Source organism: Dipodomys merriami, unplaced genomic scaffold, assembly GCF_024711535.1.
Source record: "Dipodomys merriami isolate MVZ:Mamm:240054 unplaced genomic scaffold, mDipMer1.0.p SCAF_3, whole genome shotgun sequence".
Classification (NCBI taxonomy): Eukaryota; Metazoa; Chordata; class Mammalia; order Rodentia; family Heteromyidae; genus Dipodomys; species Dipodomys merriami.
The window spans coordinates 101,521,136-101,543,689 of NW_027204492.1; the positions used below are offsets into that span (position 1 = coordinate 101,521,136).

Consider the following 22,554-nt stretch of genomic DNA (forward strand, 5'->3'; position numbering starts at 1 on the left):
AGCCTTGAGCAAAAGGAGCTCAGGGTCAGCACCCAGGCCCAGAGTTCAAGCCCCAGGATCAGGGGGAAAAGAGTGGAGTTAGATTCCCTCAGTGTAAAGCACAGAGTACTAGCATAGTGATTTGAGAGTGTCTCACCATAAAAGGTTATCACCCTTATTTCTCAGAAAGTCTCTAGATGTGTGTATAAAACATACCCAGTCTTTTCATTGTGTTCACTTGTACTAGGGACAAAAGTACATACTACTCTCCCCCCACCCCCGCACAGATAAAGATTCTTTATGGTTTACTGGAATAAAAAACAAACAGTGAACAAGAAGTTTAATTTATTACAATTTATTCTTATGCTCTTGAATAGTGAAAACACATTGTTGTCTATATTTTGTTATACTGAACAATGAATTAGCAAGGGTTAAAAACTGATCATCTTTGACTACTTTTTCTCTATTTCACAATTTGACTGCATTTTATTTTGCATTTCTATTCCAATACTATGTTTCCTTGTTACAGATCACTAAATATGATAAAAGCTTTCTCAGTTTTTGTTGATAGTAAAATATGTGTTAATCCTAACAAAGAGCATCAAGTACGTAGTCTATCTATTACTACATGTAGATACCAATGCTAATTGAAAAGTCTTTTTGAGATTTAAAAACTTTCCACAAAAGATAAATCTATAAGTTGCTCATGTAGGACAGAAACAAAGATTGAATATGTATTGTGTTTCCTTAATTCACCACCTCTTCAAATGCAAGGTGAAGTGTCTCAGACTTTATTCTTGGTGGGAGAAGCTGTTGGAGCGTGCAAGAGCTAAGAAACTAGTAAGAAGTATAACTGCCAATCTTGTTTGGGATCGTTCTTCTTCATCTTTCAAAGCATCTTCATACCACGATGAAAAGGCACTAGGCGTGGTATTGTGGGTCATAGCCAGAAATTCAAGCACTCTCATCTTGCTTGTTTCAATATGAGCTCGAGGACCCCACAGGAACTGATAGCGTGGAGGATCACTATCAGGAACTTGCTGGTATTCTAAATATTTTTCCTGCACCAAATCTTCGGTGATGACCTTCTTTACATTTCCGTAGGCAAAGTGATTTATTTCATCGTGGATCCCCATCGCATTAAGCACTTTCCAGACATCCTCTTCGTTGGCACAATTTCCTTTCATGAAGATGACACACAGGATGGTCATCAAAAGGCCATTTCTCGGTATGATCTCACCACTCAGCCTTGCATCACAGATAGGATGTAATTTGCTGACAAGAATATAGTAATGCCTGATTGGATCCGATTCCTTCACATCAATTCCAAAAGCCAGCACCATCAGCTCTGAGGCTTTTTTGAGAATCTCATTGAAATGGGCCTTATCCTTTTTGATGACAAACCTGATCATATCTAACTTGGTTATAAGTTCTCCCATGTTATATTTGCGTATGATGAACTGTACCAGCAAAATAGCTTTCTGATCTATAATGGATACAACTGAACTATCAGTGTTGGGAAGTGCTTGGGAAGTGGTTGGCATTTCCTCAGCTAGGCTAGTGACACTTGCATCAAATTTGTGGCATAAAATACATGCAGAAGGATCCGTGGTAGGTTTGGCCTGCTCAGGCTGCTGGGATTTGTTACATGCTTCAGCAGCAGCAGCAGCAGGAGCAGCAGCAGCAGCAGGAGGAGGAGCAGGAGGAGCAGCAGCAGCAGCAGGAGCAGCAGCAGGAGGAGGAGGAGCAGCAGGAGAAGGAGGAGCAGCAGCAGCAGGAGTAGCAGTAGGAGCAGCAGGAGCAGCAGCTCTAGCTCCAGATCCACCTCCACCTCTATTAAGAGAGGAGGAAGAGGGGGTCTCTTCCTCCTCTGCTGCAGTAGGGGCCTGTTCACCTCGAGATTCACTTTTAGCCTTGTTGCGTTTCTCACGAGCACGTAGCTTACTTTTTTGACCACGAGGCATGATGATTCTGGTCTGTACTGGCGCACACCTAGAGGAGGGAGAATGGTATGGTGTTTGTATCTTCCGAGAGAGACTACCTTGTTTTTGGTTGGTTGTTTTTCTTTTCTTTTCTTTCTTTTTTTTTTGTTTTGTTTTGTTTTTGTTTTTGGTACCAGTCCTAGGTTTTGAACTCAGTGCCTGATCACTGTCTCTGAGCTTTTGTACTCAAAGCTAGTACACTACAACTTGAGCCAACGTGAGCTACACAGCTCACTTCTAGTTGTTGTTTAATGTTTTCTGGTGTTAATTGAGGAGTCTCACAGACTTTCCTGCCTGGGCTGGCTTCAAACTACGATTTCAGATCTCAGACTCCTGAGTAGCTAGGACTATAGGCATGAGCTACTGGTGCCTTCAAAAAATAATCTTGCTTAAAAATTTTTTTATTGTTATTATAAGAGTGATGCAGAGGGGTTACAGTTACATAAGTCCGGTATTGAACACATTTCTTTTTGGACAGGGTCACTCCTTTCCTTGTACTGTCCCAGTTTTTCCCTCCCATCCTTACCCTCAAGTTATATAGTTCATTTTCAACCCACCTTGATTTTTACCTGAGGCTGCCTCTCCAGGTTTCTACCAGATCACTGCTCTGACGGGGTTCCTGTTGGGCTCACTGGAGAAAGAGTGAGAGTGGGTATGTCTTAGGCTGCAGTCTGCCAACTCCGTGTAGGACACAAAGCATGGGCAGGTAGTAGGTCTGGGCTCTGAGAGGTAGGAAGAGGTCCTTGAGTTCACATACATGTCCACTGGCCCCCTTCCCTCCGTAGCTCTGAAGTTATATGGATGAGCCCTGAGAAGCCAACGAGGGAGGGGTCCAACCAGGAACCCCTTTCCAGACATGACAACAGAAGCTAGCAGATTTTTCAGTGTCTCCCTTGAACGAAGGCCTGCCCTCCCAGGCAGCCCTGCCGGAGCTTCCTAAAGCTGATAACAGAAACTGGATGACTTGTTTTCAGTTTTGACTCCCTAAAGTTTCCATCTGACCAAGGCTTTCCCTCCCAGACCCACTCTCCCTGACAGCCCTGCCTGGAGCAGGGGGCGTGGTGGTGGGGGGTTCCGGGGGGGGGGGGACCACTAGGGCAGTGTTCTGACATCCTTCTGTTGTCGTGTAGGTAGTCCCCACCTTCCTTGCTCACAATCCTCTCCTTTATTTTGTCTCTGTCCTGAGACTTTTCCTTTGCTGATCTGAGTCCACAAGCCTCAGATCTGTCTTCAGTCCTTGGCAATCTGGCCGCAGAACTGAGAGGGTGTCCGGCCAAACGGACGTTCCTAGAACTTCTTAACACTTGAGTCAGAGGCTGGCTGAATGAGCAGAGTTCTGTTCACTAGGGGCACTGCTTACGTGGGGGGGGTTCTATTCACGTGGGGCTCTGTTCCTGCTGGGGGCAGAGGCAGGCCTAGCCCTGCAAGGCTGTCACACTGCATCACTCCTCCCCTCAGGAACACCTGAGCTGGCCTTCCTTAGATCCTGAGCTCTGATCTCCTCCTCCACTTAGGACCTCCCAGGGGCGGGGCTCTGTGTTGTACCATTTGATTGGATGTGGGTAGGGGGTGATACATCCCGCAGTTCTTAGGCCTGGCTGTGAAGCCTAGTAGAATGTTTTCATGCTCTTGGCCACCAACTCCGTGAAAGCTCTTGAATTTCCTCTTCTGCAAACCTTGCAGAGAATGGCTCACAGTGGAGATGCAGACCTGAAAGCAGCACTAAGCAGACTCCTGGATTTGTTGGTTGCCTTATAAGAAAATACAAGCACACTGGAAATTAGGGTCTGCTCACCAGCCAAACTTAGATTTAGGAAACCTTCTATTTGAGGGCTACTTTCTAAGGGAAAAACCTTAGGCACAGAAATTTGTGAGACATATATCTTTTGACATTACCCACACTAGTCTGTTCTATTCTGGGCCTTTTATCATCTGCATCCCTAGCAAGCATATGTATGCCTGCATATTATTTTTCTTGAAACACAACCTTTTATATTAGATTAGAGGTTTCTGGTGGTCACTAGCACACTTTCTAGAAATGTACCATCTCCATTCAGTTACAAATCCTGGAGCCTGAGGTGCAGCATCTGATTCTCCAGTAAAGCAGTAGAAATTCATTGTCCCAGAGCAAACTAGAAAAAAAAAGCAAGGCCCAAACTAGACCTAGGGGAAGGGCTCTGCAATTTGGCAAAGGACAGGGGCCGGACACGTGTGCTGTCACTAAGGCAGTTTGCTCTCAAGGGGCCTTGGGACTAGGGGCAGGGGCCGGGGCCTCAGGCAAGTGAGCCCCACAGACAGTTTAAGTCTCAATTTTATTTTCCATCTTTAGGCCTGCCTTAAGTACTTTGGCCATAGGGTACGTATCACCTGAGGAATTTCTTGAAGTTGTGGGAATAAGAGACAGCAGGTTGGCCTCAACTTGGGAGGAGTAAAATAGTGGAGCATCTGGGCCTAGCTCTCTTACCAGCTGTGTGCATTTGAAAATGTTTTAGTTCTTTATCTGCCAAGTGAATCTCATATAGTACCATCTTGTAGGGTTATGGGAACATATTTAGTAGATGTAAAGCACCTGGTAAAGTGACTTGCCAATATTGGGTCTTTAATGAATGGAAGATGTATGATTATGTTCACACTAGAAGAGAACTACTTTCATCTCTGGGAACTTTTCTTGATTGTATCCTGAAGTTAGAAAATATGCATTGCTCTAGGACAAAGAAAATAAGTCAGCTAAAATGCTGATAAGCAACTAACACTCAGATTTCCTCAGTAGAGAATATTTAATACAGAGGCAGACACCTCACTGGGGTTCAGTTCAATGCTTGCAGGCTTTACCATAAGGACCAGCAATCTCCTTTTCCTTTGATGTCCCACTCAACAGACTTCTATTTTCATTTATTTCACTACCACAAAACCTAGGCCCACTATGGAATGTTGCCTAATGAAGGGAATAGGCTCTGGTTTCCCAAGCTTAAAGAATGCCTTCCCAGTGGTTTCTTGGCATCGCTCCTCAAGAATCACACACACACACACACACACACACACACACACACACACACACAAACACACACAATTTACAAACTCTAAAGAAAATGTGCATAAAACACTGGTCTCTGCACTGTGTTCAACTGCACCAGAAGAGCAGAGCTTCTAGCATTCTTACCCTAGGCAGAGATTCTCTCTGCTCTATAATCCCAAAGAATTAATTTCCTATTCTAGGGTTAACCTTGGAACTGCAGGGCTCATGGGCTGAGGGTTTGACATCTGCTCTTGATTATTAGTCTCACCTAAAATGGGACTAGCTTAACATATCTCCGAACAAATGACTTGCAATGTTCTCAAGCCACAGTGTCTTGACTCAGAGAATTTCCACTTGACCTGCTCCCATCTACAATCTACCCTCATACCATCCTGAGTCCCTTTTCATCTGTTACTGAATATCATACCATCTTCCTAGTGGAACAACTTTTTTTTTTACATTCTCAAACTCTACAGGCAGAAGATACGTCTCCTTTCTCTTAGCAGCATCTTTATTGCTAACACAGAGCAGATGCTCAATTAATGAGAATAAATGTGTTAGTGGGCAAGGAATATACTTTAATATTTTATCTTCATTCTGGAATCAGAAAACCAAGGATATATCTTTGAATTTCACAAAAGAAAAACAAACATGAATTAAGGCAATCCAACAACTATGTTTAGATGTTTTGCTTTATTTTAAATACTCCAATTATATGCAGGGGGGTCTGTTACACATTTTCAAAAATATTTTCATGCCCAAACCATGTTTTCTGGTTCTCTAAACAGATATTTTTGTAGATTTTTTTACAATGTATTTCACAGTAACAGTTCTTATACTGAAGTCTGAAAACATGTGATCTATGCTGTTAATAACCATGGCTTTGAAATGGAAGATTGTTATCAACAGAGAGATGTCTGAATAATAATGTGTAACAGGAATGCAATATGTTAACATATTACACTATTGCCATCAGCTTCTTTACAACTAAGTGATGAATTTGCCTCCAACTTCATTGCTGGTGGGAGGAAGTGCCAGGTACATCTGGATCCTTGGCTGAAACTTTAGCCTTTGATGAAACTTTAGCTCTAGCTCGCTCTTCTTCCTCTCTAAGCGCTTCTTCATAATGGCCAGGGAAATCACTAGGGACGGTATCATTGACCTTTGCTAAAAATTCAAGCACCTGCATTTTTGAGGTTTCAGCATGGGCACGGGGACCCCATAGGAACTGGTAACGTGGAGGATCACTACCTGGCACCTGCTGGTATTCTAGATATTTTTCCTTCACCATATCCTGAGTAATAAGCTTTCTGGGCTCCCCAAAGATAATGTGCTTCCTCCCATCATAAACGCCCAAAATACTCAGGAACTCCCACACTTCCTCCTCAGTAGCACAGTTGCCATTTAAGAAGATAACACCCAGTAGAGGCATTAGAAGCCCATTCTTGGGAAATTCTAAGCCACTGGGCATCCCACCACTGTTGGTAAATTCTGCCTTGCTGACTAAGGTATAGCATGGACTATTGGGTTTGATTTCCTTTAACTCAAGTCCAAATACGAGGTCCATACGCTCAGATGCTTTCTGGAGTATTTCAGGAAAATGGTCTTTGAATCTTCTATTGATAATTTTCATCATTTCTCCCCTCACAATAGGCTGTTTGGTTTTGTACTTGTACAGCAGATACTGCATCAGCATCCCGGCCTTTCTCAGAATGAGATCTTTCCACGGATGCTCAGTAAAGGGTGGGGCCCTGGCAGGATGAGCAGCTTCTGCCCCTCGGGGATTGGCACTTTTACTAGACTTTTTGAGAGAGTCAGCAGCAGTAGCTTTTGAGGTGGTGGCCAGTGGAGCCTTGGACGTGGCGAGAGGTGGCATTCTGGAGGTGGAGGCGACTGGTGCCTTGGTGGTGGTGGCAACTGGTGTCTTGGTGGTGGAAACGACTGGTGCTTTGGTGGTGATGGCGGTGGCAACTGGTGCCTTGGTAGTGGTGGCGGCGGTGATGGCGCCTGGTGACTTAGCGGTGGTGGTGGCGACTGGTGCCTTGGTGGTGGCAGTGACTGGCACCTTCGAGGAGGTGGCATGTGGAGCCTTGGAGATGGTGGGTGGAGCTCCATTTTTTCTCTTAGCAGAATCTTCAGCTGAGGTGCTGGGGATGGTATCTCTAGAACCACCTCCAGGGCAGTAGGTGGACTCTTTTGTGTCAGCTCTGGTGGCGTGAGGTTCATCGGTACTCTGGTGACTGTCTTGGGTCTCGTGGTAGCGTTTGTCTTGAGCAGCACGAAGCTTGCTCCCTAGCCCCCGGGGCATGATGACTGCAGTGAAAGAAACGCAGACAGGAATGTGGGCTAGAGAGCAAGTATTGGGACCTGGGGAGGGAAAATGAGATCCTGTCAGTACTTTCACAAAGGGGATACCACTTGAGCTCTGAAGGAGCCACCTCTGTAGGTTTCTGAGTGAGGACTACTGTATGAATCCACTGGGCTGTGTTTTTGTTCAGCCGATCCCTTAGAAAACCGGTGGAGGCCTGGCTCTGGTGGCTCAAGCCTCTGACCTGAAGGTGAGTTGGGAGGATCGGGGTTGGAAGCTAGCCCAGGCAGGCAAAGACACTTGTCTCCAATTAACAGGCCAAAAAATAAAAATAAAAACCCACAAAACAAAAAAAAAAGAAAAAAAAAACCCCGTCGAAGTGGAGCTGTGGCTCAAGTGGTAGAGCACTAGCCTTGCGCAAAAAGAAGCCCAAGGACAGTATCCAGGCCCTGAGTTCAAGCCCCAGCAACAGTGCCCCGTGGCCCTTTCCTCAGCTCAAGTGGACAATTCAAAGTTCTTTAGGAAACTTACTTCTTTTACAATCAAGACCATTGCCCGCTGTGGGGTTCGAACCGGGCAGGGGCTTTTCATCAGGCAGAAAGCCCTCGATTTCCAGAGACGGCTAAAATGGAGTCTCTTCAACGTCTTATAACTCTGGCCAGTGAATACCCCGGGCAGGCCTTCAGGGAGGGTTTTTATGAGGTAGGGGATTGTTACGTGGGGTTGACAGGGTTGACAGAACTCTGAGTTCACATTCAGGGACCTTTAGATTGACTCCGCCTAGATGAAGCTTGAAATTTCTGACAGGGCAGCTCCTGATGCTCTGATTCTGAGATCCAAGTTAGAGGCCTCTGCAAGGCCTGGAGGACCCAATCTCTTTCCTCAGCAAGGCAAAGGAAGTAAGCAGGAAACTATATCCGGTGTGGGGGGGGTGGGGGGGGAAGGGGAGATAGTCAAACGTTAGGGTGAGTTCTTAAAGGAGCCCACTGCTTTAAAGTTGATCTGCTCTAGGTCATCACCTCAATATTTAGCAGCATTTCGGATTCCTCAGGATATTGCCCGAAGTCCATAGGCTTTAAACCAAAAGCACACTTTCCTCAGTCCCTTCAGAGGAAATTGGGCTATAGACCTGCCTTCCCCACGGAACCTCTCAAGCCTGAGAGCAAGAAGCTGGGGCTTGTCTCCCTATTTTGGAATGTATCATCCTATTAGAACTTAGGGTCTTCATCTCTCTCTCTCCATATATATATATATATATATATATATATATATATATATATATATATATATATATATATAAATATATATATATATGATACTGTACAGAGGGGTTACAGTTACATGAGTAAGGTAATGAGTATATTTCCTATCAAGCTTTGTTATCCCCTCCTTTGTTTTACCCCTGCCATCCCTTCCCTCCCCACCTCCCTAACTCCTCCCTCCCCACCCCAACCCCCAAAGCTGTAAAGTTCATTTTTAACATAGTGTCTTGTACATCTCATTGCTAGAATGGGCCAACCTGTGTCCTTGTTTCAACATTTTGCTTTTTCCCTTCCCCTCCCCAAATTAGAAAAATGTATATACAAGATGCAGGGCACCAGAATCAAATACAGTGAAAACAGGGGTTATACATGGAGGAAAAAAACATACAAAAGAAACAAAAAAAATCACATAGTACATTAAAAAACGACAAAAAAGATAAAACCTCTTGTGTCCCTATCGTGGGGTTCATTTCGCTTAACATCATCTTATATGGTCATATGTACATAGCTTTTGACCTTCTCTGTTTATCCAAACATATACTACTTATTGCAAATAAGGGAAACCATGGGACCTATGTTTCTTTGGGTCTGGCTTACCTCACTTAATATTCTTTCTAAGTCTGTCCATTTCCTAACAAATGGGGGGGGTCCGGTTGTGGGGCCTGAACCTGTGAGCTGTCCCTCAGCTCTTCAGCTCTTCAGCTCAAGGCTAGCACTCTACCACTTGAGCCACAGCGCCACTTCCAGCTTTTTTCTTTTTGCTTATGTAGTGCTGAGGAATCGAACCCAGGGCCTCAGGCATGCAAGGCAAGCACTCTACCACTGAGTGACCTTTCCAGCCCCTATTTCCTAACAAATGGGACGGTGTCATTCTTTCTGATGGAGGCAACAAGCAGTAACAGACTTCTCACCCAAGAAAAACCCCAGAACTGGATGGGTTTACAGCTGAATTCTACAAGGCCTTCAAAGCAGAACTCACACCAATACTCCTCCAACCCTTCAATGAAATTCAAAGTGAAAGGTCACTACCAAATTCTTTCTATGAAGCCATCATAACCCTCATCCCAAAACCAGACAGGGATGCATCAAAGAAAGAGAACTATAGACCAATTTCTTAGATGAAATCAAAATTGATACAAAACTTCTTAACAAAATTTTGGCTAATCTACTTCAAGGGTCTTCCTTTTGACTTCAGTTTTCTAAGATTCTCTATTTTATAGAAGTAGTTCCCTGACCATTCTAAATCATCACTGTTTTCTGAGACTTTCTGGTTAAAAATAGACACTCTGGTGCTTCAAAGCCAGGTGTGGGATCTGTGAGGTACTCTGATACTGAAGGTCTCCTCCTTAACAGTCTTAATACTGATTCTTGTTAGGTCCTCCATCTTCTCCCTCAGCAAAATCTGAGGCTATCTCCACTTAGAATGAAGCCTTTACCCCACCTGAGATTTTCCAGGCAGAAATCAGCCTGATATCTGTGTGGGACTTTCTACAACAAACAGCAGAGGAAACTTTGGGGATCTCCTTTGAGGGGCCTCTCTGGAGAGAGTGTTACTATTAATTCACATTCATATCCCTAGTTAGACAAGTGACCAATCTCATAAGTCTCTTCCTTATTTATTTGAACCTGCTTCTCTCAATTTGGAAGTTCTGCCTCTATCATAATTTTGAATGAGAAGTCAGAGGGATTGTCATATGACCCTGCAAAAATCCAGCGAATTTCCTGGCTACAAACCCAGCAGAGAAGAGGGCCTTGATCGAGGAGTGATGTGTTAGAAATTGCAACAAAAGACAAGTAATTCAATGACTATATTGATAAATCTATATTTGTTGCCAATTAACTTATGTAGAGTAAAATAAGATTTTAAAATATTTTATAATTTAGCTTAGGAAAGCTAATGAAAACAGATTTTTTGTTTTGGAAGTTACATTTACTTTTCCCCTATTTAATTTTAACTTATATACATTTTCTGGCTACATGGTTTTTCTGTGTCTCTTTCACCCAAATTGTATTTTGAGATACTTTTTAAAGGTATTATAACCATAATTTATGAGAGACAAGAAAGTAATTGAAATCAGGAGTTTATGTTAGCATGTTAAAATATATGAATTTATTTTTCTTGTTCAGTCCTCTGCCAGGTAGGTGTGTGTGTGTGTGTGTGTGTGTGTGTGTGTGTGTGTGTGTGTGTGTGTGTGTGTGTGTGTGTGTGTGTGTGTGTGTGTGTGTTTCAAATGGGCTTGAACTCAGGGCCTGGTCTCTGCCCCTGAGCTTTTGTACTCAAAGCTACCACTCCACCACTTGAGCCATAGCTCTATTTCTAGCTTTTTCATGGTTAATTGGAGATAAGAGGGCTGGGAAGGTGGCTCAGTGGTAGAGTGCTTGCCTTGCATGCCTGAGGCCCTGGGTTCAATTCCTCAGCACCACATAAGCAAAAAGAAAAAAGCCGGAAGTGGCGCTGTGGATCAAATGGTAGAGCGCTATCCTTGAGCTGAAGAGCTGAGGGACAGCGCCCAGGCCTAGAGTTCAGGCCCCACAACTGGACCCAAAAAAATAAAAAAAATTAAAAAAATTAAAAAAATAAAAAAAAAAGAGTCTCATGGACTTTCTTGTCCATGCTGGCTTCAAACCATGATCATCAGATCTTAGCTTCCTGAGAAGCTAGAATTACAGGCAAAAGCCACGAGCATATGATATTATTTTTACTACTGAGTATACACTATTGGTTTCATTTTAATTTTGCTGCTCACTGATATTCTACACTAAGACATTCTCATTTTTATCAGCTCATATTTTGCTTCATATTTGTCTATGTACTAGTATCCTAAGTAAAATTCTAGTTTTATGTCCCAGCTTAAAAAACAAACAGGGATTTCAGGATAGATGTTGCTCTGGTTTGTGAGGGAAAACCCCACCCCACTTAACTATTTCTTCTTTGCCAACAAAACCGTAGTTATAAAAGATTTACTTTCTACAGAAAAGTATAGCATGGATCTGATTTTTGCATATATAGCTGACCACATTATCTCTATCCCCCCACTTTCTTTTTTTTTTCCTTCTCTTTTTTCAGTAATAGGTTTTGAACTTAGAACTTCTTGCTTGATAATTTGTCATTCTACCACTTGAACCATGCTTCCAGCCCTATGTTTTTGTTTTTGAGAACTTTTCTTTGGATCACATTGAACTGGGATTCCTTTGCTCTTTGCCTTCTGAGCAGCTAGGATTAAAGTCATGATCCTTCAATATTGGGCTTTGAGTATCATCATCTCTTTTTGCTCCTTATTCACATGTCAAGTATTTTGATATTCCTGTTTCTTAGGTTGTATATAGCAATATAATGCTTTGGACACAGAGTTTGTCATTTTATCATTGTGGATACATTTTTGAATCATAGATGAAAAAAAACATAAGCTATGTGTGCATGGCTAGCCACAATCAGGGATGAATGTGAGTTCTAGGGGAATTGTGAGCAAGAGTCTAGTCCTAGCCCTATCACTTACTAGCTGTGTGGCTAAGGCACACTACCGAATTGTATGAATCCAGATTATCTCTGCAAAATCAGTTCATAAGATCTGTTGTAGAATGTACTTAATGTGTGCAAAGCATCTGGCACATTATTTGGAGGGAATTGAGACTTAAAACAGTACCTGTTATTATTACCCCATTAAATCATATTTTACTTTCTAAATGGAATAATGCAACTTAAATTCTCTAGAAATTAGTTTAAGGACCAACTCTAGCCTTTCCTTCAAGCCATTCTTATTTTCATGAATTTAGCCACAATGCCAAATCCAGATGTTCTTTATAGTTTGCATGCGCATGCGCACGTGCACACACACACACACACACGCATGCACACACACACACACACACACACACACACACACACACACACACACATTCACACATTGGTTCTTTATTGGAATGGGCTCCCCAGACCATGGCACAATACCAACCCAGTGACTTCTGAGTTTCCAACCTCAAAAGAGTATCAATCTTATTTTTCAGAAGCTCTCTGGATACTAGATGCATAATAATAACTACTAATGTACTGGGGTGTTTTAGTTTTTGTTTTAGTTTGCTGTCACTTATGATAAAAAGCACAAGACACTCTCAATCCCAGTCACTGGTGAAGATTCTCTCTGGTTTGGTCATAGTCCAAAGTCTCTATGAAAGGCACTTTTCTATTTTAGAGTGGGATTCTCAACTCTGGAACCTTCTAATCTCTTGCTTCTAGAAGCTCAGCACCTTACACTATGCAGCCAGCTTAAAATTACTTACCTCTTAGGTATGTTCAGGACCTTCAGGCTAGTGATCTCACCTTCTCTAGAACTGATGACAGATATGATTGGTATTCATGGAAGAAATAATTGATAAGTTGGACTTAACTGACTTTAAATTTTTTTGCTTTGGTAAAGACATTAAGCCAATGAAAAGAGAACCCACAGACTGGGAGAAAATATTTTTAAATGATACATGTGAAAAAGGGCTGTGATTCAAAGGATACAAAAAGTCTTAACTCTCCATAGTAAGAAATAAACAATTCTATTTTTTAAAACAGTCAAAAGACCTCAGCATGTTGAATCATTCTATGATCCTAGCTACTTGGGAAGCTGAGAATGGGAGATGGAAGTTCAAGGTCAGCATCAGCAAATGTTTTTGAGACCCCTTCTCAATCAGTAGCTGGGAATGGTGGCATGTATGTGTCAACTTAGCTATGTGGAAGGCTGAGATTTTGAAGCAGTATGGCTCAAGATCAACTCTCGTGGGGCATATCTCTCGTCCCTGCTTTACTGGGAAGATAAATAGGAAAAATGCAATCCAGGAGTGGGCCAGACAAAAGTGAAATGATTCCTTAAATGAACTAGATCTTTCAAAAAAATTAAGTGACAGGAATGCAAAACAAATCTTGTCAAGGAGGATAAGAGTAGATACCAGAATGAAAGGATAAGGAGAGAAGAGAGGGTGAAGGAAGGCGAATATAGTCACAATAATTTGGTAGCATGTGAAAAGGGAATGAAGAAACTTGTTGAGATTGGTTTGAGAAGGGGAAAAGGGGATGGGCAAGAGTGATCGAGGGAGTGAGTCTGACCAAGGTATATTGTATGGATGTATGTACAGGTAAAAAAAATAAACCCTCCTTGTACAACTAACAAATATTAATAAAGTGTGGAAAAAATAAAATAGAGCCTGTAATCCTAACTACTCAAGTGACTGAGATCTGAGGACATCACTTCAAAGTGAGCCCCATCAAGTAAGTTCATGAAACTCTTTATCTCTAATTAGCCACCAAAACGCCAGAAGTGAAGTTGTGGCTCAAGTGATAGAGTGGTACCCTTGAGTGTAAACGCTTAAAGACAACACCCAGGCCCTGAGTTCATGCCCCAATACTGGCACAAATAAAAGAAAATAATATCATTTCTCATGAAAAAAAATAGTGCAGAAAGGGACCAGGGCTGTGACTTAGTCAACTGTACAGCTCCTACATAACAACTGTGAAGCCCTATGTTCAAACCCCAGTCAGCACCTCCTCATGGGCAAAAGATCTGAACAATACAACTCATTTAGCACTTGATATCAACCAACAGATTTGGTGAGGTTAGATATAACATTACTGCACATCTATTAGATGGTCACAATCTAAAACAATGACAACTAATGCTGCTGGAAAGTGGGATTTCTGAGGCTTCTGGAAAATCCTAGCACAGTTGTGTTCTTGGATCCTCCCCTAAAACAGGAAAGTAGGAGGTAGGAGGGAGAATACTGAGCACTTTTGAGACATGGGATCTCACTTTGGGCCAGGCAGGGTTGCTCAAAGTATGTATCTTACATCTCACCCCGAGACATAGTGACTGTGGTCAGGGTTAACCGGCAGGAATGTGGATCAGAGAGCAAGAGATGGAAGAACCTGAATATTGTGTAACGTAAACTCTGATTCATTGCCGGTGAGGATGTAAAAGGTTAAAGCCCCTTTGGAAAATAGTTTTGCAGTTTGATACTTATTTCATGCTTTCACCATAAGATTTGTACTTCTTGATATTTACTCAAGAATTGTACTTTGTGATACTTACCTAAACCAGTTGAAAAAGTACATGTACATGAAAAACCTGTACACAAGCCAGGTGCCAGTGGCTCACACTTGTAATCCTAGCTACTCAGGAGGCTGAGATGTGAGGATTGCAGTTCAAAGCCAGCCTAGGAAGAAAAGTCCCTGTGATACTCTTGACTCCAAGAACCAGAAGTGGCACTGTGGCTTAAAGTGATTGAGCACTAACCTTCAGTGAAAAGCTCAGGGACTGTGCCCAGGCCTGAGTTTGAGCCCCACAACTCACTCACACACACACACACACACACACACACACACACACACACACACACACACACACACACACACAATCAAACCTGCACACTAGTGTCAATAGAAGCTTTATTCATAATTATGCAAACTGGAATATAACCAAGATGTCCTTCAGTATGTGATGGGATATATGACCTATAGTAAATCTAGACAACAGAATATTATTCACCACTGAAAGAAATGAGCTACCAAATCATGAAAAGACATGGAAGAAATTTAGATGGCTATCACTAAGTGAAAGAAGCCAATTTGAAAAGGTTGTATATTATTGCTTTTGGCCTCTTGGCTACAGTTAAGTGGAAAAAGGCTACAGACTGAATATATGACATTTTGGGGAGAGGCAAAAGTTATAGGCCATTGATCTAAAAAGATCAAGGGACAGAGGAAGTGAGAGATAAATAATATAGGAGTTTTAGGGCAATGATTCTATATTAATGAATGTATGTCAGTATATATTTGTTGAAAATTGCCAGAACACACAATAAACCATAAATATAAACGATGGACTTTATGCTAAAGTGGTGTGTAGTATAGGTTCATTCACTGGAACCAGTGTGACACTCTGGTGTGGGATATTGATCTAAAGAAGGCTGTGCAGGGATGGGGACAGACTGTGTACAGGGACACTCTTTACTTTCTGCTTAGTTTTGCTGTGAACTTAAAATTGTTCCACATAAATAGAGTTATTTTTATTTTTTATTTTATTTATTTATTTACTTATTTATTTATTTTTAATTTTTTTTGTTGGTCATGGGGCTTGAACTCTGGGCCTGGGTGCTGTCCCTGAGCTCTTCAGTTCAAGGCAAGCATTCTACCACTTGAGCCACAGTGCCACATCCGGTTTTCTGATGGTTAATTGGAGATAAGAGTCTCCTGGACTTACTTGCCTGGCCTGGCTTTGAACCTCGACCCTTAGATCCCAACCTTCTGAGTAGCTAGGATTACATGCATGAGCCACTGGCACCTGCTGATGAACTTGGTGCCCCATAACTTGCCTTTGAATTTGTAGGCTTGGGCACACTCTGCCTAATATTGAACATACTCAAACTCATTTGTTCCCATCTGTATTTCAGGGTGGATGGTACCACCCACATCCACCCACTTCTCACTTGCTTTTCTTCATTTGACTCCTAGCAGGGTCTGGACTCTCCTCTTCTCAGGAATTTTGCTTCATAAAAGAACTGTACCTCCTCAGGACAGGAGGAAAAGGGCTTGGCTTTATCTGGCAACAAGTGGCATAGTCTACAGAAGTGACATCTAGGACAGACAGATTGATGTCCTATCATGGTCTGCACTTCTAAGCATCTGAACTCAAGATCCTAAATTTGATTGATAGGAGACCCTAGACCCAGTTCCTCCCTCTGCTGAGCTGGAACCACGCCCACTCAGACCTGGACTCTCATTTCACTGTTACTCCTGAGAAAGCTATGAGGGCTGCTTTCTGATACTTATGTGTGACCCTCATCGATGGCAAAAGATTCTGTGGTGGTCCCACCGAGAGAGGTTTGGTGGCTCCAGTGCTCCAGTGGCTGCAGATTACCCACAACTTGGGTAATCTTCCCTCTATGGACCTGGGTCAGTGAGCCTCAGAGCAAGGTCTTGACCATCTTGAGACCACCAAGGTGGAAATATGGTTCAGTCCCATCTTGTTAGAGTTGTTTGGGAACTCTCTGGGCTGACAGGTCATGGATCTCAAGGCCCCATTGCTCTAGGTGTTTTCCTCCCTTATTCAGGGTCCTTCACTTGATATGTCAGAGACTGAGATTCCTTAGTGCAAGATGCAAAAGTCTCTGAGAATCTTGGAAAAAAACAGAGTAGATGCCCAGGCTGATAACTCTGCCTGGCATATTGTCCCTTTACTTTTTCTACATTAGAGTATGTATGTTGGCTCCTGTTTTCTTTAATGAGGAAATACTTCATACCAGGGTCCCTGTCTCCCACAAGTTATCAAAGATGGGGAATTCTAAGTTTTGTGTTTTTTATTTTATTTTATTCCAGTACTGGGCCTACAAAAATCTGTGTATCATACTTGCTCATCTTGCTTCCTCCTCTGGTGCCGTGACACTTGAGCCATACCTCTAGCCTAGCTTTTTACTAGACATTTTGGAGATGAAGTCTTGTGGATTTTCTGCTCAATATGGCTTTGAAATGTGATCCTCCAGATTTCAGCTTCCTGAGTAGATAGAATTAGAGGTGTGAGCAACTGCGGCCTGGCATAAGACGAAGAATTTGTAACACAAGAAAGCTCCTGGGGACAGATAAAAAAGAGGGAGAAAGCACATTGATCTATTCACTTTCTTTAAAGTTAAAAAAATACCTTTCTGTTGGGTGCTGATGGCTCATACCTGTAATGTTAGCTACTCAGAAGGCTGAGATCCATAGGATCTCAATTCAAAACCATCCCTGAGAAGTCCACCAGATTTCATCTCCCATTAATTAGCAAAAACCAAGCTGGGATCTATAAAACTTGAGAGTAGGAATGGGAGGAGAAAATAGAGGAGAACAATAGGAGAGGTGACATTAACTAAGAAGCATTATACTCAAAATGTGACTTATAAAATTGTAACCTCTTTGCACAACTACTTGATAATGATGACGATGATAATGATGATGATGATGATGATGATGATGATGATGATGATGATGATGATGATGATAAAAAAAACTGGCTGGAGGCATGACTTAAGTGGCAGTATCAGTTATGAAGCAAACCCAGAAATCTCAAGGTCCTGCATTCAAACTATGGTACTGAAAAAGGTTAACTTTCTAAAAGAAAAAGCTGTCTAAAATATCTATCTATAACATATCTATACATAACATATATAACATATAACATATAATCTTTTGAGGTAATCTGACTTTGCATATGTAGACAATCATGTTGTCACAATATTATCTTCTTTCCTCTCGATTTCTTTGGTATTATTATTGTTTTATATAAGAATTCCAATCTATGGGATTGGACAAAGAATCCTTCATTTTTATCCCTGAGATACATTTGAGAATAGTGAGAATAAGCATGAAATAAGAATCGGGTGCCAGTGGCTCATGCCTGTAATCCTAGCTACTCAGGAAGCTGAGATCTGAGGATCGAGGTTCAAAGACAGCCGGGGCAGGAAGGTCCGTGAGACTCTTATCTCCAATAAACTACTAGAAAACCGGAAGTGACGCTGTGGCTCAAGCAGTAGAGCACTCGCCTTGAGCTGAAGAGTGCAGGGACAGCGCCTAAGCCAGGAGTTCAAGCCCCACGACCGACCAAAAAAAAAAAAAAAAAGAATGAAAGGAGCTAAGTGCCGGTGGTTGATGCCTGTAATCCTAGCCACTCAGGAGGCTGTGATCTGCAGGATCAAGGTTCAAAGCCAGTCCAGAAAGAAAAGTGTTCAAGACTACATCTCCAAAATAATTAGCAAGAAGTCAGACTAGAGGTGTGGCTCAAATTGTAGAGCACCAGCATAGCAATGAAATCTGAGCAAGTGAAGATTCTGAATTCACACACTGGTACCAGCAACGTACACACACAGATACATACATGCGTGCACATATATGTATGTGTGTATATATATATGGACACAAATCCAGCTTCCAGTTGGGAGAAATGGATTAACATGTCCTTTACATTTAAGCCATAGTTATTGTCACAAATCCTTTACTTACAAGCTATGTGAAATTGTTCATATAATCCAAATATGAGCTTTATGCTTTTCATCAGTGAAGTGGATAAGCTTTGTCTTATAATAATGTTTAAAGGTGTATTATGTATGGGATATTAAAAAAAGTACCAGCTGTTAAGCCCAACTCCAGTGGCTCACACCTGTAATCATAGTTGCTCAGAGATCTTCAAAGCCAGCCTGGGCAGAAAAGTTTACAAGAGTCCATCTCCAAAATAAACAGCAACAAGTAGGACTAAGGTTGTGGGCTCCAGCGATAATGTGTTAGCCTAGCACATACAAGGCCCTGAGTTCAATCCTCAGCTCTTCAAAAAAAATGTACTAGTTCTTGTTATGCTTGCTAGGGTTAACTTGTCCCTTGATGTTAAAAATCCACTACACTGGTATTATTTTTAACCTAAAAATGTAGATATTTTGCTATATTTAAAAGCAAAGAAAACTTATAAAATGCTATTTAGCACTTTATCCTTACCTCTTGTGTGATCAATCAATCAATGACAGTGTAAGGTAGATATCCTCAGTTGATGTAATACTAAGCTGCTAAAATGTATTTCCAGGACCATAAACTTTGCCTTCTTTCAGCTGCCTGTTCTATCTATACTGATTCTATTTTCTCCCATTTAACCATCACTTAGATTGTAGACCTAGCCTAGAGGTTGACAAATGATTCCACAGGGGGTAAACTATTGAATACCTTCATTTCTGTGTGCCAGTAATGGAGCTTGAACTTCAGGCCTCAAGCTCTCCCTCAGCTTTTTTCACTCATGACTCTACCACTTAGCCCATGCCTCCACCCTTGCCTTTTACTTATTAATCAGAAATGGAGTCTCGAAAACTTTTCTGCCTAGCTGGCTTTGATCTAAGAATCTCCAGGTGTCATCCTCCGGAGTAGCCAAGATTACAGGTGTGGGTTATTAGCACCCAGCCCAATTGAATGTCAATTGAATGAAGCAAGCTCTGAGTCGCCCCATTGAGGTCAAAGAGTGCTATCACACTGTCTAATAGGCATCCTATGTCCTTTCAGATTATCACCCTCATTTCCCAGATTCTCTGTGGCTGCAATGTATACTGAATACTTCATGTGTACAAGGTTTTGGCTGTGCTAGCACACACGTTCCATCCTTCCACCAGGTGAATATCCTCTCTGGTCTTCTCACAGTATCTTAAGTAAGCGTTAAGCATATTTTCCCATTCAAGGTGTAAGTCTTTCAACTCAGACATACCTTGTGAGACTCTGGATCTTTCTCACCACTCCCACAACCCTTGTGCCTCTCTTTAAAGTGGAAGCCCTCTCACATCTGAGGAGTTTACAGTTTCCTAAGGTCCAACACTGCCTCAGTCAGGTAAATTACACAAAACCATCTTTAAACTATGTCCTTCCTTTCCTAATACTTTTTCATTAGTTCTTTCTGCCTTAAGAGTGTATACCACTATTTTGACAGCTGCATCTGGACTTTATTATTGCATGATCAGTTGCTGGGTTTTCTTTTTTCTTGGTAAATTGATATTTAGGGAAGGAATGAATCTGTGAACACGGAAGTCTAGTTTATTATGACTTAAGTCTGCATTCTTGAAGAAATCAGCACCATATACTTACTGTGTTTTACTTTCATAAAATATAGAGCAAAACAGGTTAAAAATTCACATTTGACTCTATCACTCTTTTCTATTTCTCCATTCTGTATGTTTTACTGCACATTTTTCTCTATTCTAGGTTGTCATGAAGCAGGTCTTAAAATATGATGGGAATTTCCCCAATTTGCTTAGTAAAACAATAATACTCTTACCCTTAAATGATGATGTGTTAACAATATAATTCATATGCTAACACCAGACTGGGAAATACAAGGAACATTTGAAAAATATTTTAAAAATCCATATAAATCTTCAAATTATCCTGATGAGCATACTCTGTTATAAATTCTGTGTTTTCAGTCACACCCAGTCCTCCAGTTCTTAAAACAATGACTTTCCCCTTCAGTTCATAACTGAGGTATGGCCTGGATGTATGTATTGCTCAGTTTTTACCAGTGACTTTGAGGTATCTTTTTTCCTCTTTCAAAGCCTCATCATAGCAGGATTGGAAGGTACTGGGGACTGTATGATTGATTCGGGCCCAAAACTCTAGTATTTTCATCTTGGTAGTTTCAGTGTGGGCTCTTGGGCCCCACAGGAACTCATAGTGAGGAGGATCACTGTTTGGCACCTCCCGGTACTCCAGGTATTTAAGCTTCACAAAATCTTCGGTGATGAGCTTCCTTGGCTCCCCAAAAAGAAAGTGTTTCTTCCCATCATAGATTTTCATCTTATTCAGGAATTCCCAGATCTTCTCCTCACTGGCACAGTTGCCTTTTAGGAATATCACACCCAGGATATTCATCAGGAGACCTGTTTTGGGATAACCTTTACCAGCATTCACTCTGCCATCATTAGGGAGATTCATTTTGTTGACAATGACATAGGAATGTTTGGTGGTAATATTTTCCTGTAAATCAATACCAAATACGACCTCCATGTTGAACGCAGCTCTTCTAAGGATCTCCTGGAAGTGTTTCTTATACTTTTTGTTGACAATCTTCAGCATATCTTCTTTCAGAATGGGCTTTTTCATTATATACTTATCCATCATAAACTCCACCAACACCTGAGCTACGTTATTTAGAACATCTCCATTAGAATTCTTGGTGGGTACAAGAGGAGATTGTTTTTCCTTAGTTTGGCATGTGGTTTCTTTCTGTGATCTTGTGGAAGAATCATCTTCAGGGACAGTGGTAGAACGGGCTTTCTCAAGTGTATTAAAAACAATTTGTGGCGTACAGGCAGACTTTGAGCGAGTAATCATCCCCCATTGAGGAAGGGGGGATGTGCTTCTAGTTGGCTCAGGACTCTGCAATTCTTGGGTCTTCTTTGAGGCCTGGCAGCATTTTTCATGACTTCTGCGATTACTTCTCTGAGCCCGAGGCATGGTGCCTGCAGTGAGGGACACAGCAAGCAAAAGTGAGGGCTCGAGAGTTGGCAAGGAACAAACCTGGAGGGGAGAGAGTGAGAGAATAGAAGCACTTCTAGCAGGTAGACACCTTCTGATTTTAAGAAATCTGCCCCTGCAGGTTACTCTAAGATTTCTGCTCTATGAACTTGCTAGGCTCCTGTTCTGGTCAGCCTGTTCCCTGAGAACCCTTTGGAAATAATTAAAATGTACTGTAGAGGCTCTAGTCTACCACCCCTTTGTGGTGTGCACTAGTAATGAGGATGTGGTGGCAAATCTAATTCCTGTGGGTCCCCCTGTGCTCTGGGTTAGATGCACCTCCTTACACTCAAGACCATCATATCATATCAACTGTTCATACTGTCTGGGACCCTCCCAACAATGTATGACCCAGGCACTACTAACAGCTATGCTGCATGAATTTTGACACCTCCAAACAATGTCCCTATTTCCCCAGAGCGATCTAAAGTGAAAGGGCAGCTCAACACACCATCTTTGCTAAGACTCATTCAGTTCTAAGAGTTTGTGAAGATCTGCTCTGAAATATGTAGGTTAAGGTCCTTAGTTGTCCTTCAGGGTCCTCACTCGTGCCTCCTCTTATATGAAGGCCTAGAGCAAAATAATGCTACCAAAGAGAAGAGAGAGTTCCCATATTCCTCACCTCCATATGTGGTCCACTCCTCAGGGCTACATGTAGCTATGGAGGGAGGCATCCTAAGCCTTGTTTTGGTGGGGGAGGGAGAAGGGAAGTGGTAGTAACTATCATCATTTAGGAACATTCATTTTGAGTTCTGGGAGACTCTAGGTCTTCTCTGAAAAACTGGGTCATACAGTAAGTCCAACCTGTTTTTGACTCTCCCGATGGAAAAAGAACAAGATGGCTTGGCAGCTTTTTCAGGAGATTTCCAAGGAAGTAACCGAATGTGTGAGAACACAGGCCTTAGAGTCAGTTCCCCTTGTTTCTCACTCAGGTCTGCGATATGACAGTCAGAATAACC

At 42.0% G+C, this 22,554-nt stretch overlaps 3 protein-coding genes and 2 long non-coding RNA genes across 5 annotated transcripts in view; 1 reads left to right on the top strand and 4 right to left on the bottom strand.

Annotated features, from left to right (window-relative positions):
- Positions 1 to 617: 617 nt before the first annotated feature.
- Positions 618 to 1,611, bottom strand: LOC138839687 (melanoma-associated antigen B18-like). The gene has a single exon (XM_070039263.1). It carries the CDS (start codon positions 1,521 to 1,523, stop codon positions 771 to 773), a length of 753 nt encoding a protein of 250 aa, XP_069895364.1. The 5' UTR covers positions 1,524 to 1,611; the 3' UTR covers positions 618 to 770.
- A 257-nt stretch (positions 1,612 to 1,868) lies between these two features.
- Positions 1,869 to 3,227, bottom strand: LOC138839688 (uncharacterized). Its single transcript, XR_011376012.1, has 3 exons — positions 3,103 to 3,227; positions 2,519 to 2,592; positions 1,869 to 1,971 (listed from the first exon to the last, which is right to left on the bottom strand). It is a non-coding gene; the product is annotated as an uncharacterized lncRNA (long non-coding RNA).
- A 2,571-nt stretch (positions 3,228 to 5,798) lies between these two features.
- On the bottom strand, positions 5,799 to 7,925 carry LOC138839689 (melanoma-associated antigen B2-like). Its single transcript, XM_070039264.1, has 2 exons — positions 7,817 to 7,925; positions 5,799 to 7,344 (listed from the first exon to the last, which is right to left on the bottom strand). Exon 2 carries the CDS (start codon positions 7,283 to 7,285, stop codon positions 5,990 to 5,992), a length of 1,296 nt encoding a protein of 431 aa, XP_069895365.1. The 5' UTR covers positions 7,286 to 7,344; positions 7,817 to 7,925; the 3' UTR covers positions 5,799 to 5,989.
- Positions 7,926 to 8,121: 196 nt separating this feature from the next.
- The window catches only part of LOC138840423 (uncharacterized), a 96,815-nt gene continuing 82,382 nt past the window's right edge, over positions 8,122 to 22,554 (top strand). The window contains exon 1 of the long non-coding RNA XR_011376078.1: positions 8,122 to 8,184. This is a non-coding gene — a long non-coding RNA (uncharacterized lncRNA). The remainder of the gene's footprint in view (positions 8,185 to 22,554) is intronic.
- On the bottom strand, positions 20,418 to 21,530 carry Mageb3 (MAGE family member B3). Its single transcript, XM_070039266.1, has one exon. The coding sequence runs from the start codon at positions 21,410 to 21,412 to the stop codon at positions 20,588 to 20,590; it is 825 nt and encodes a 274-aa protein (XP_069895367.1). The 5' UTR covers positions 21,413 to 21,530; the 3' UTR covers positions 20,418 to 20,587.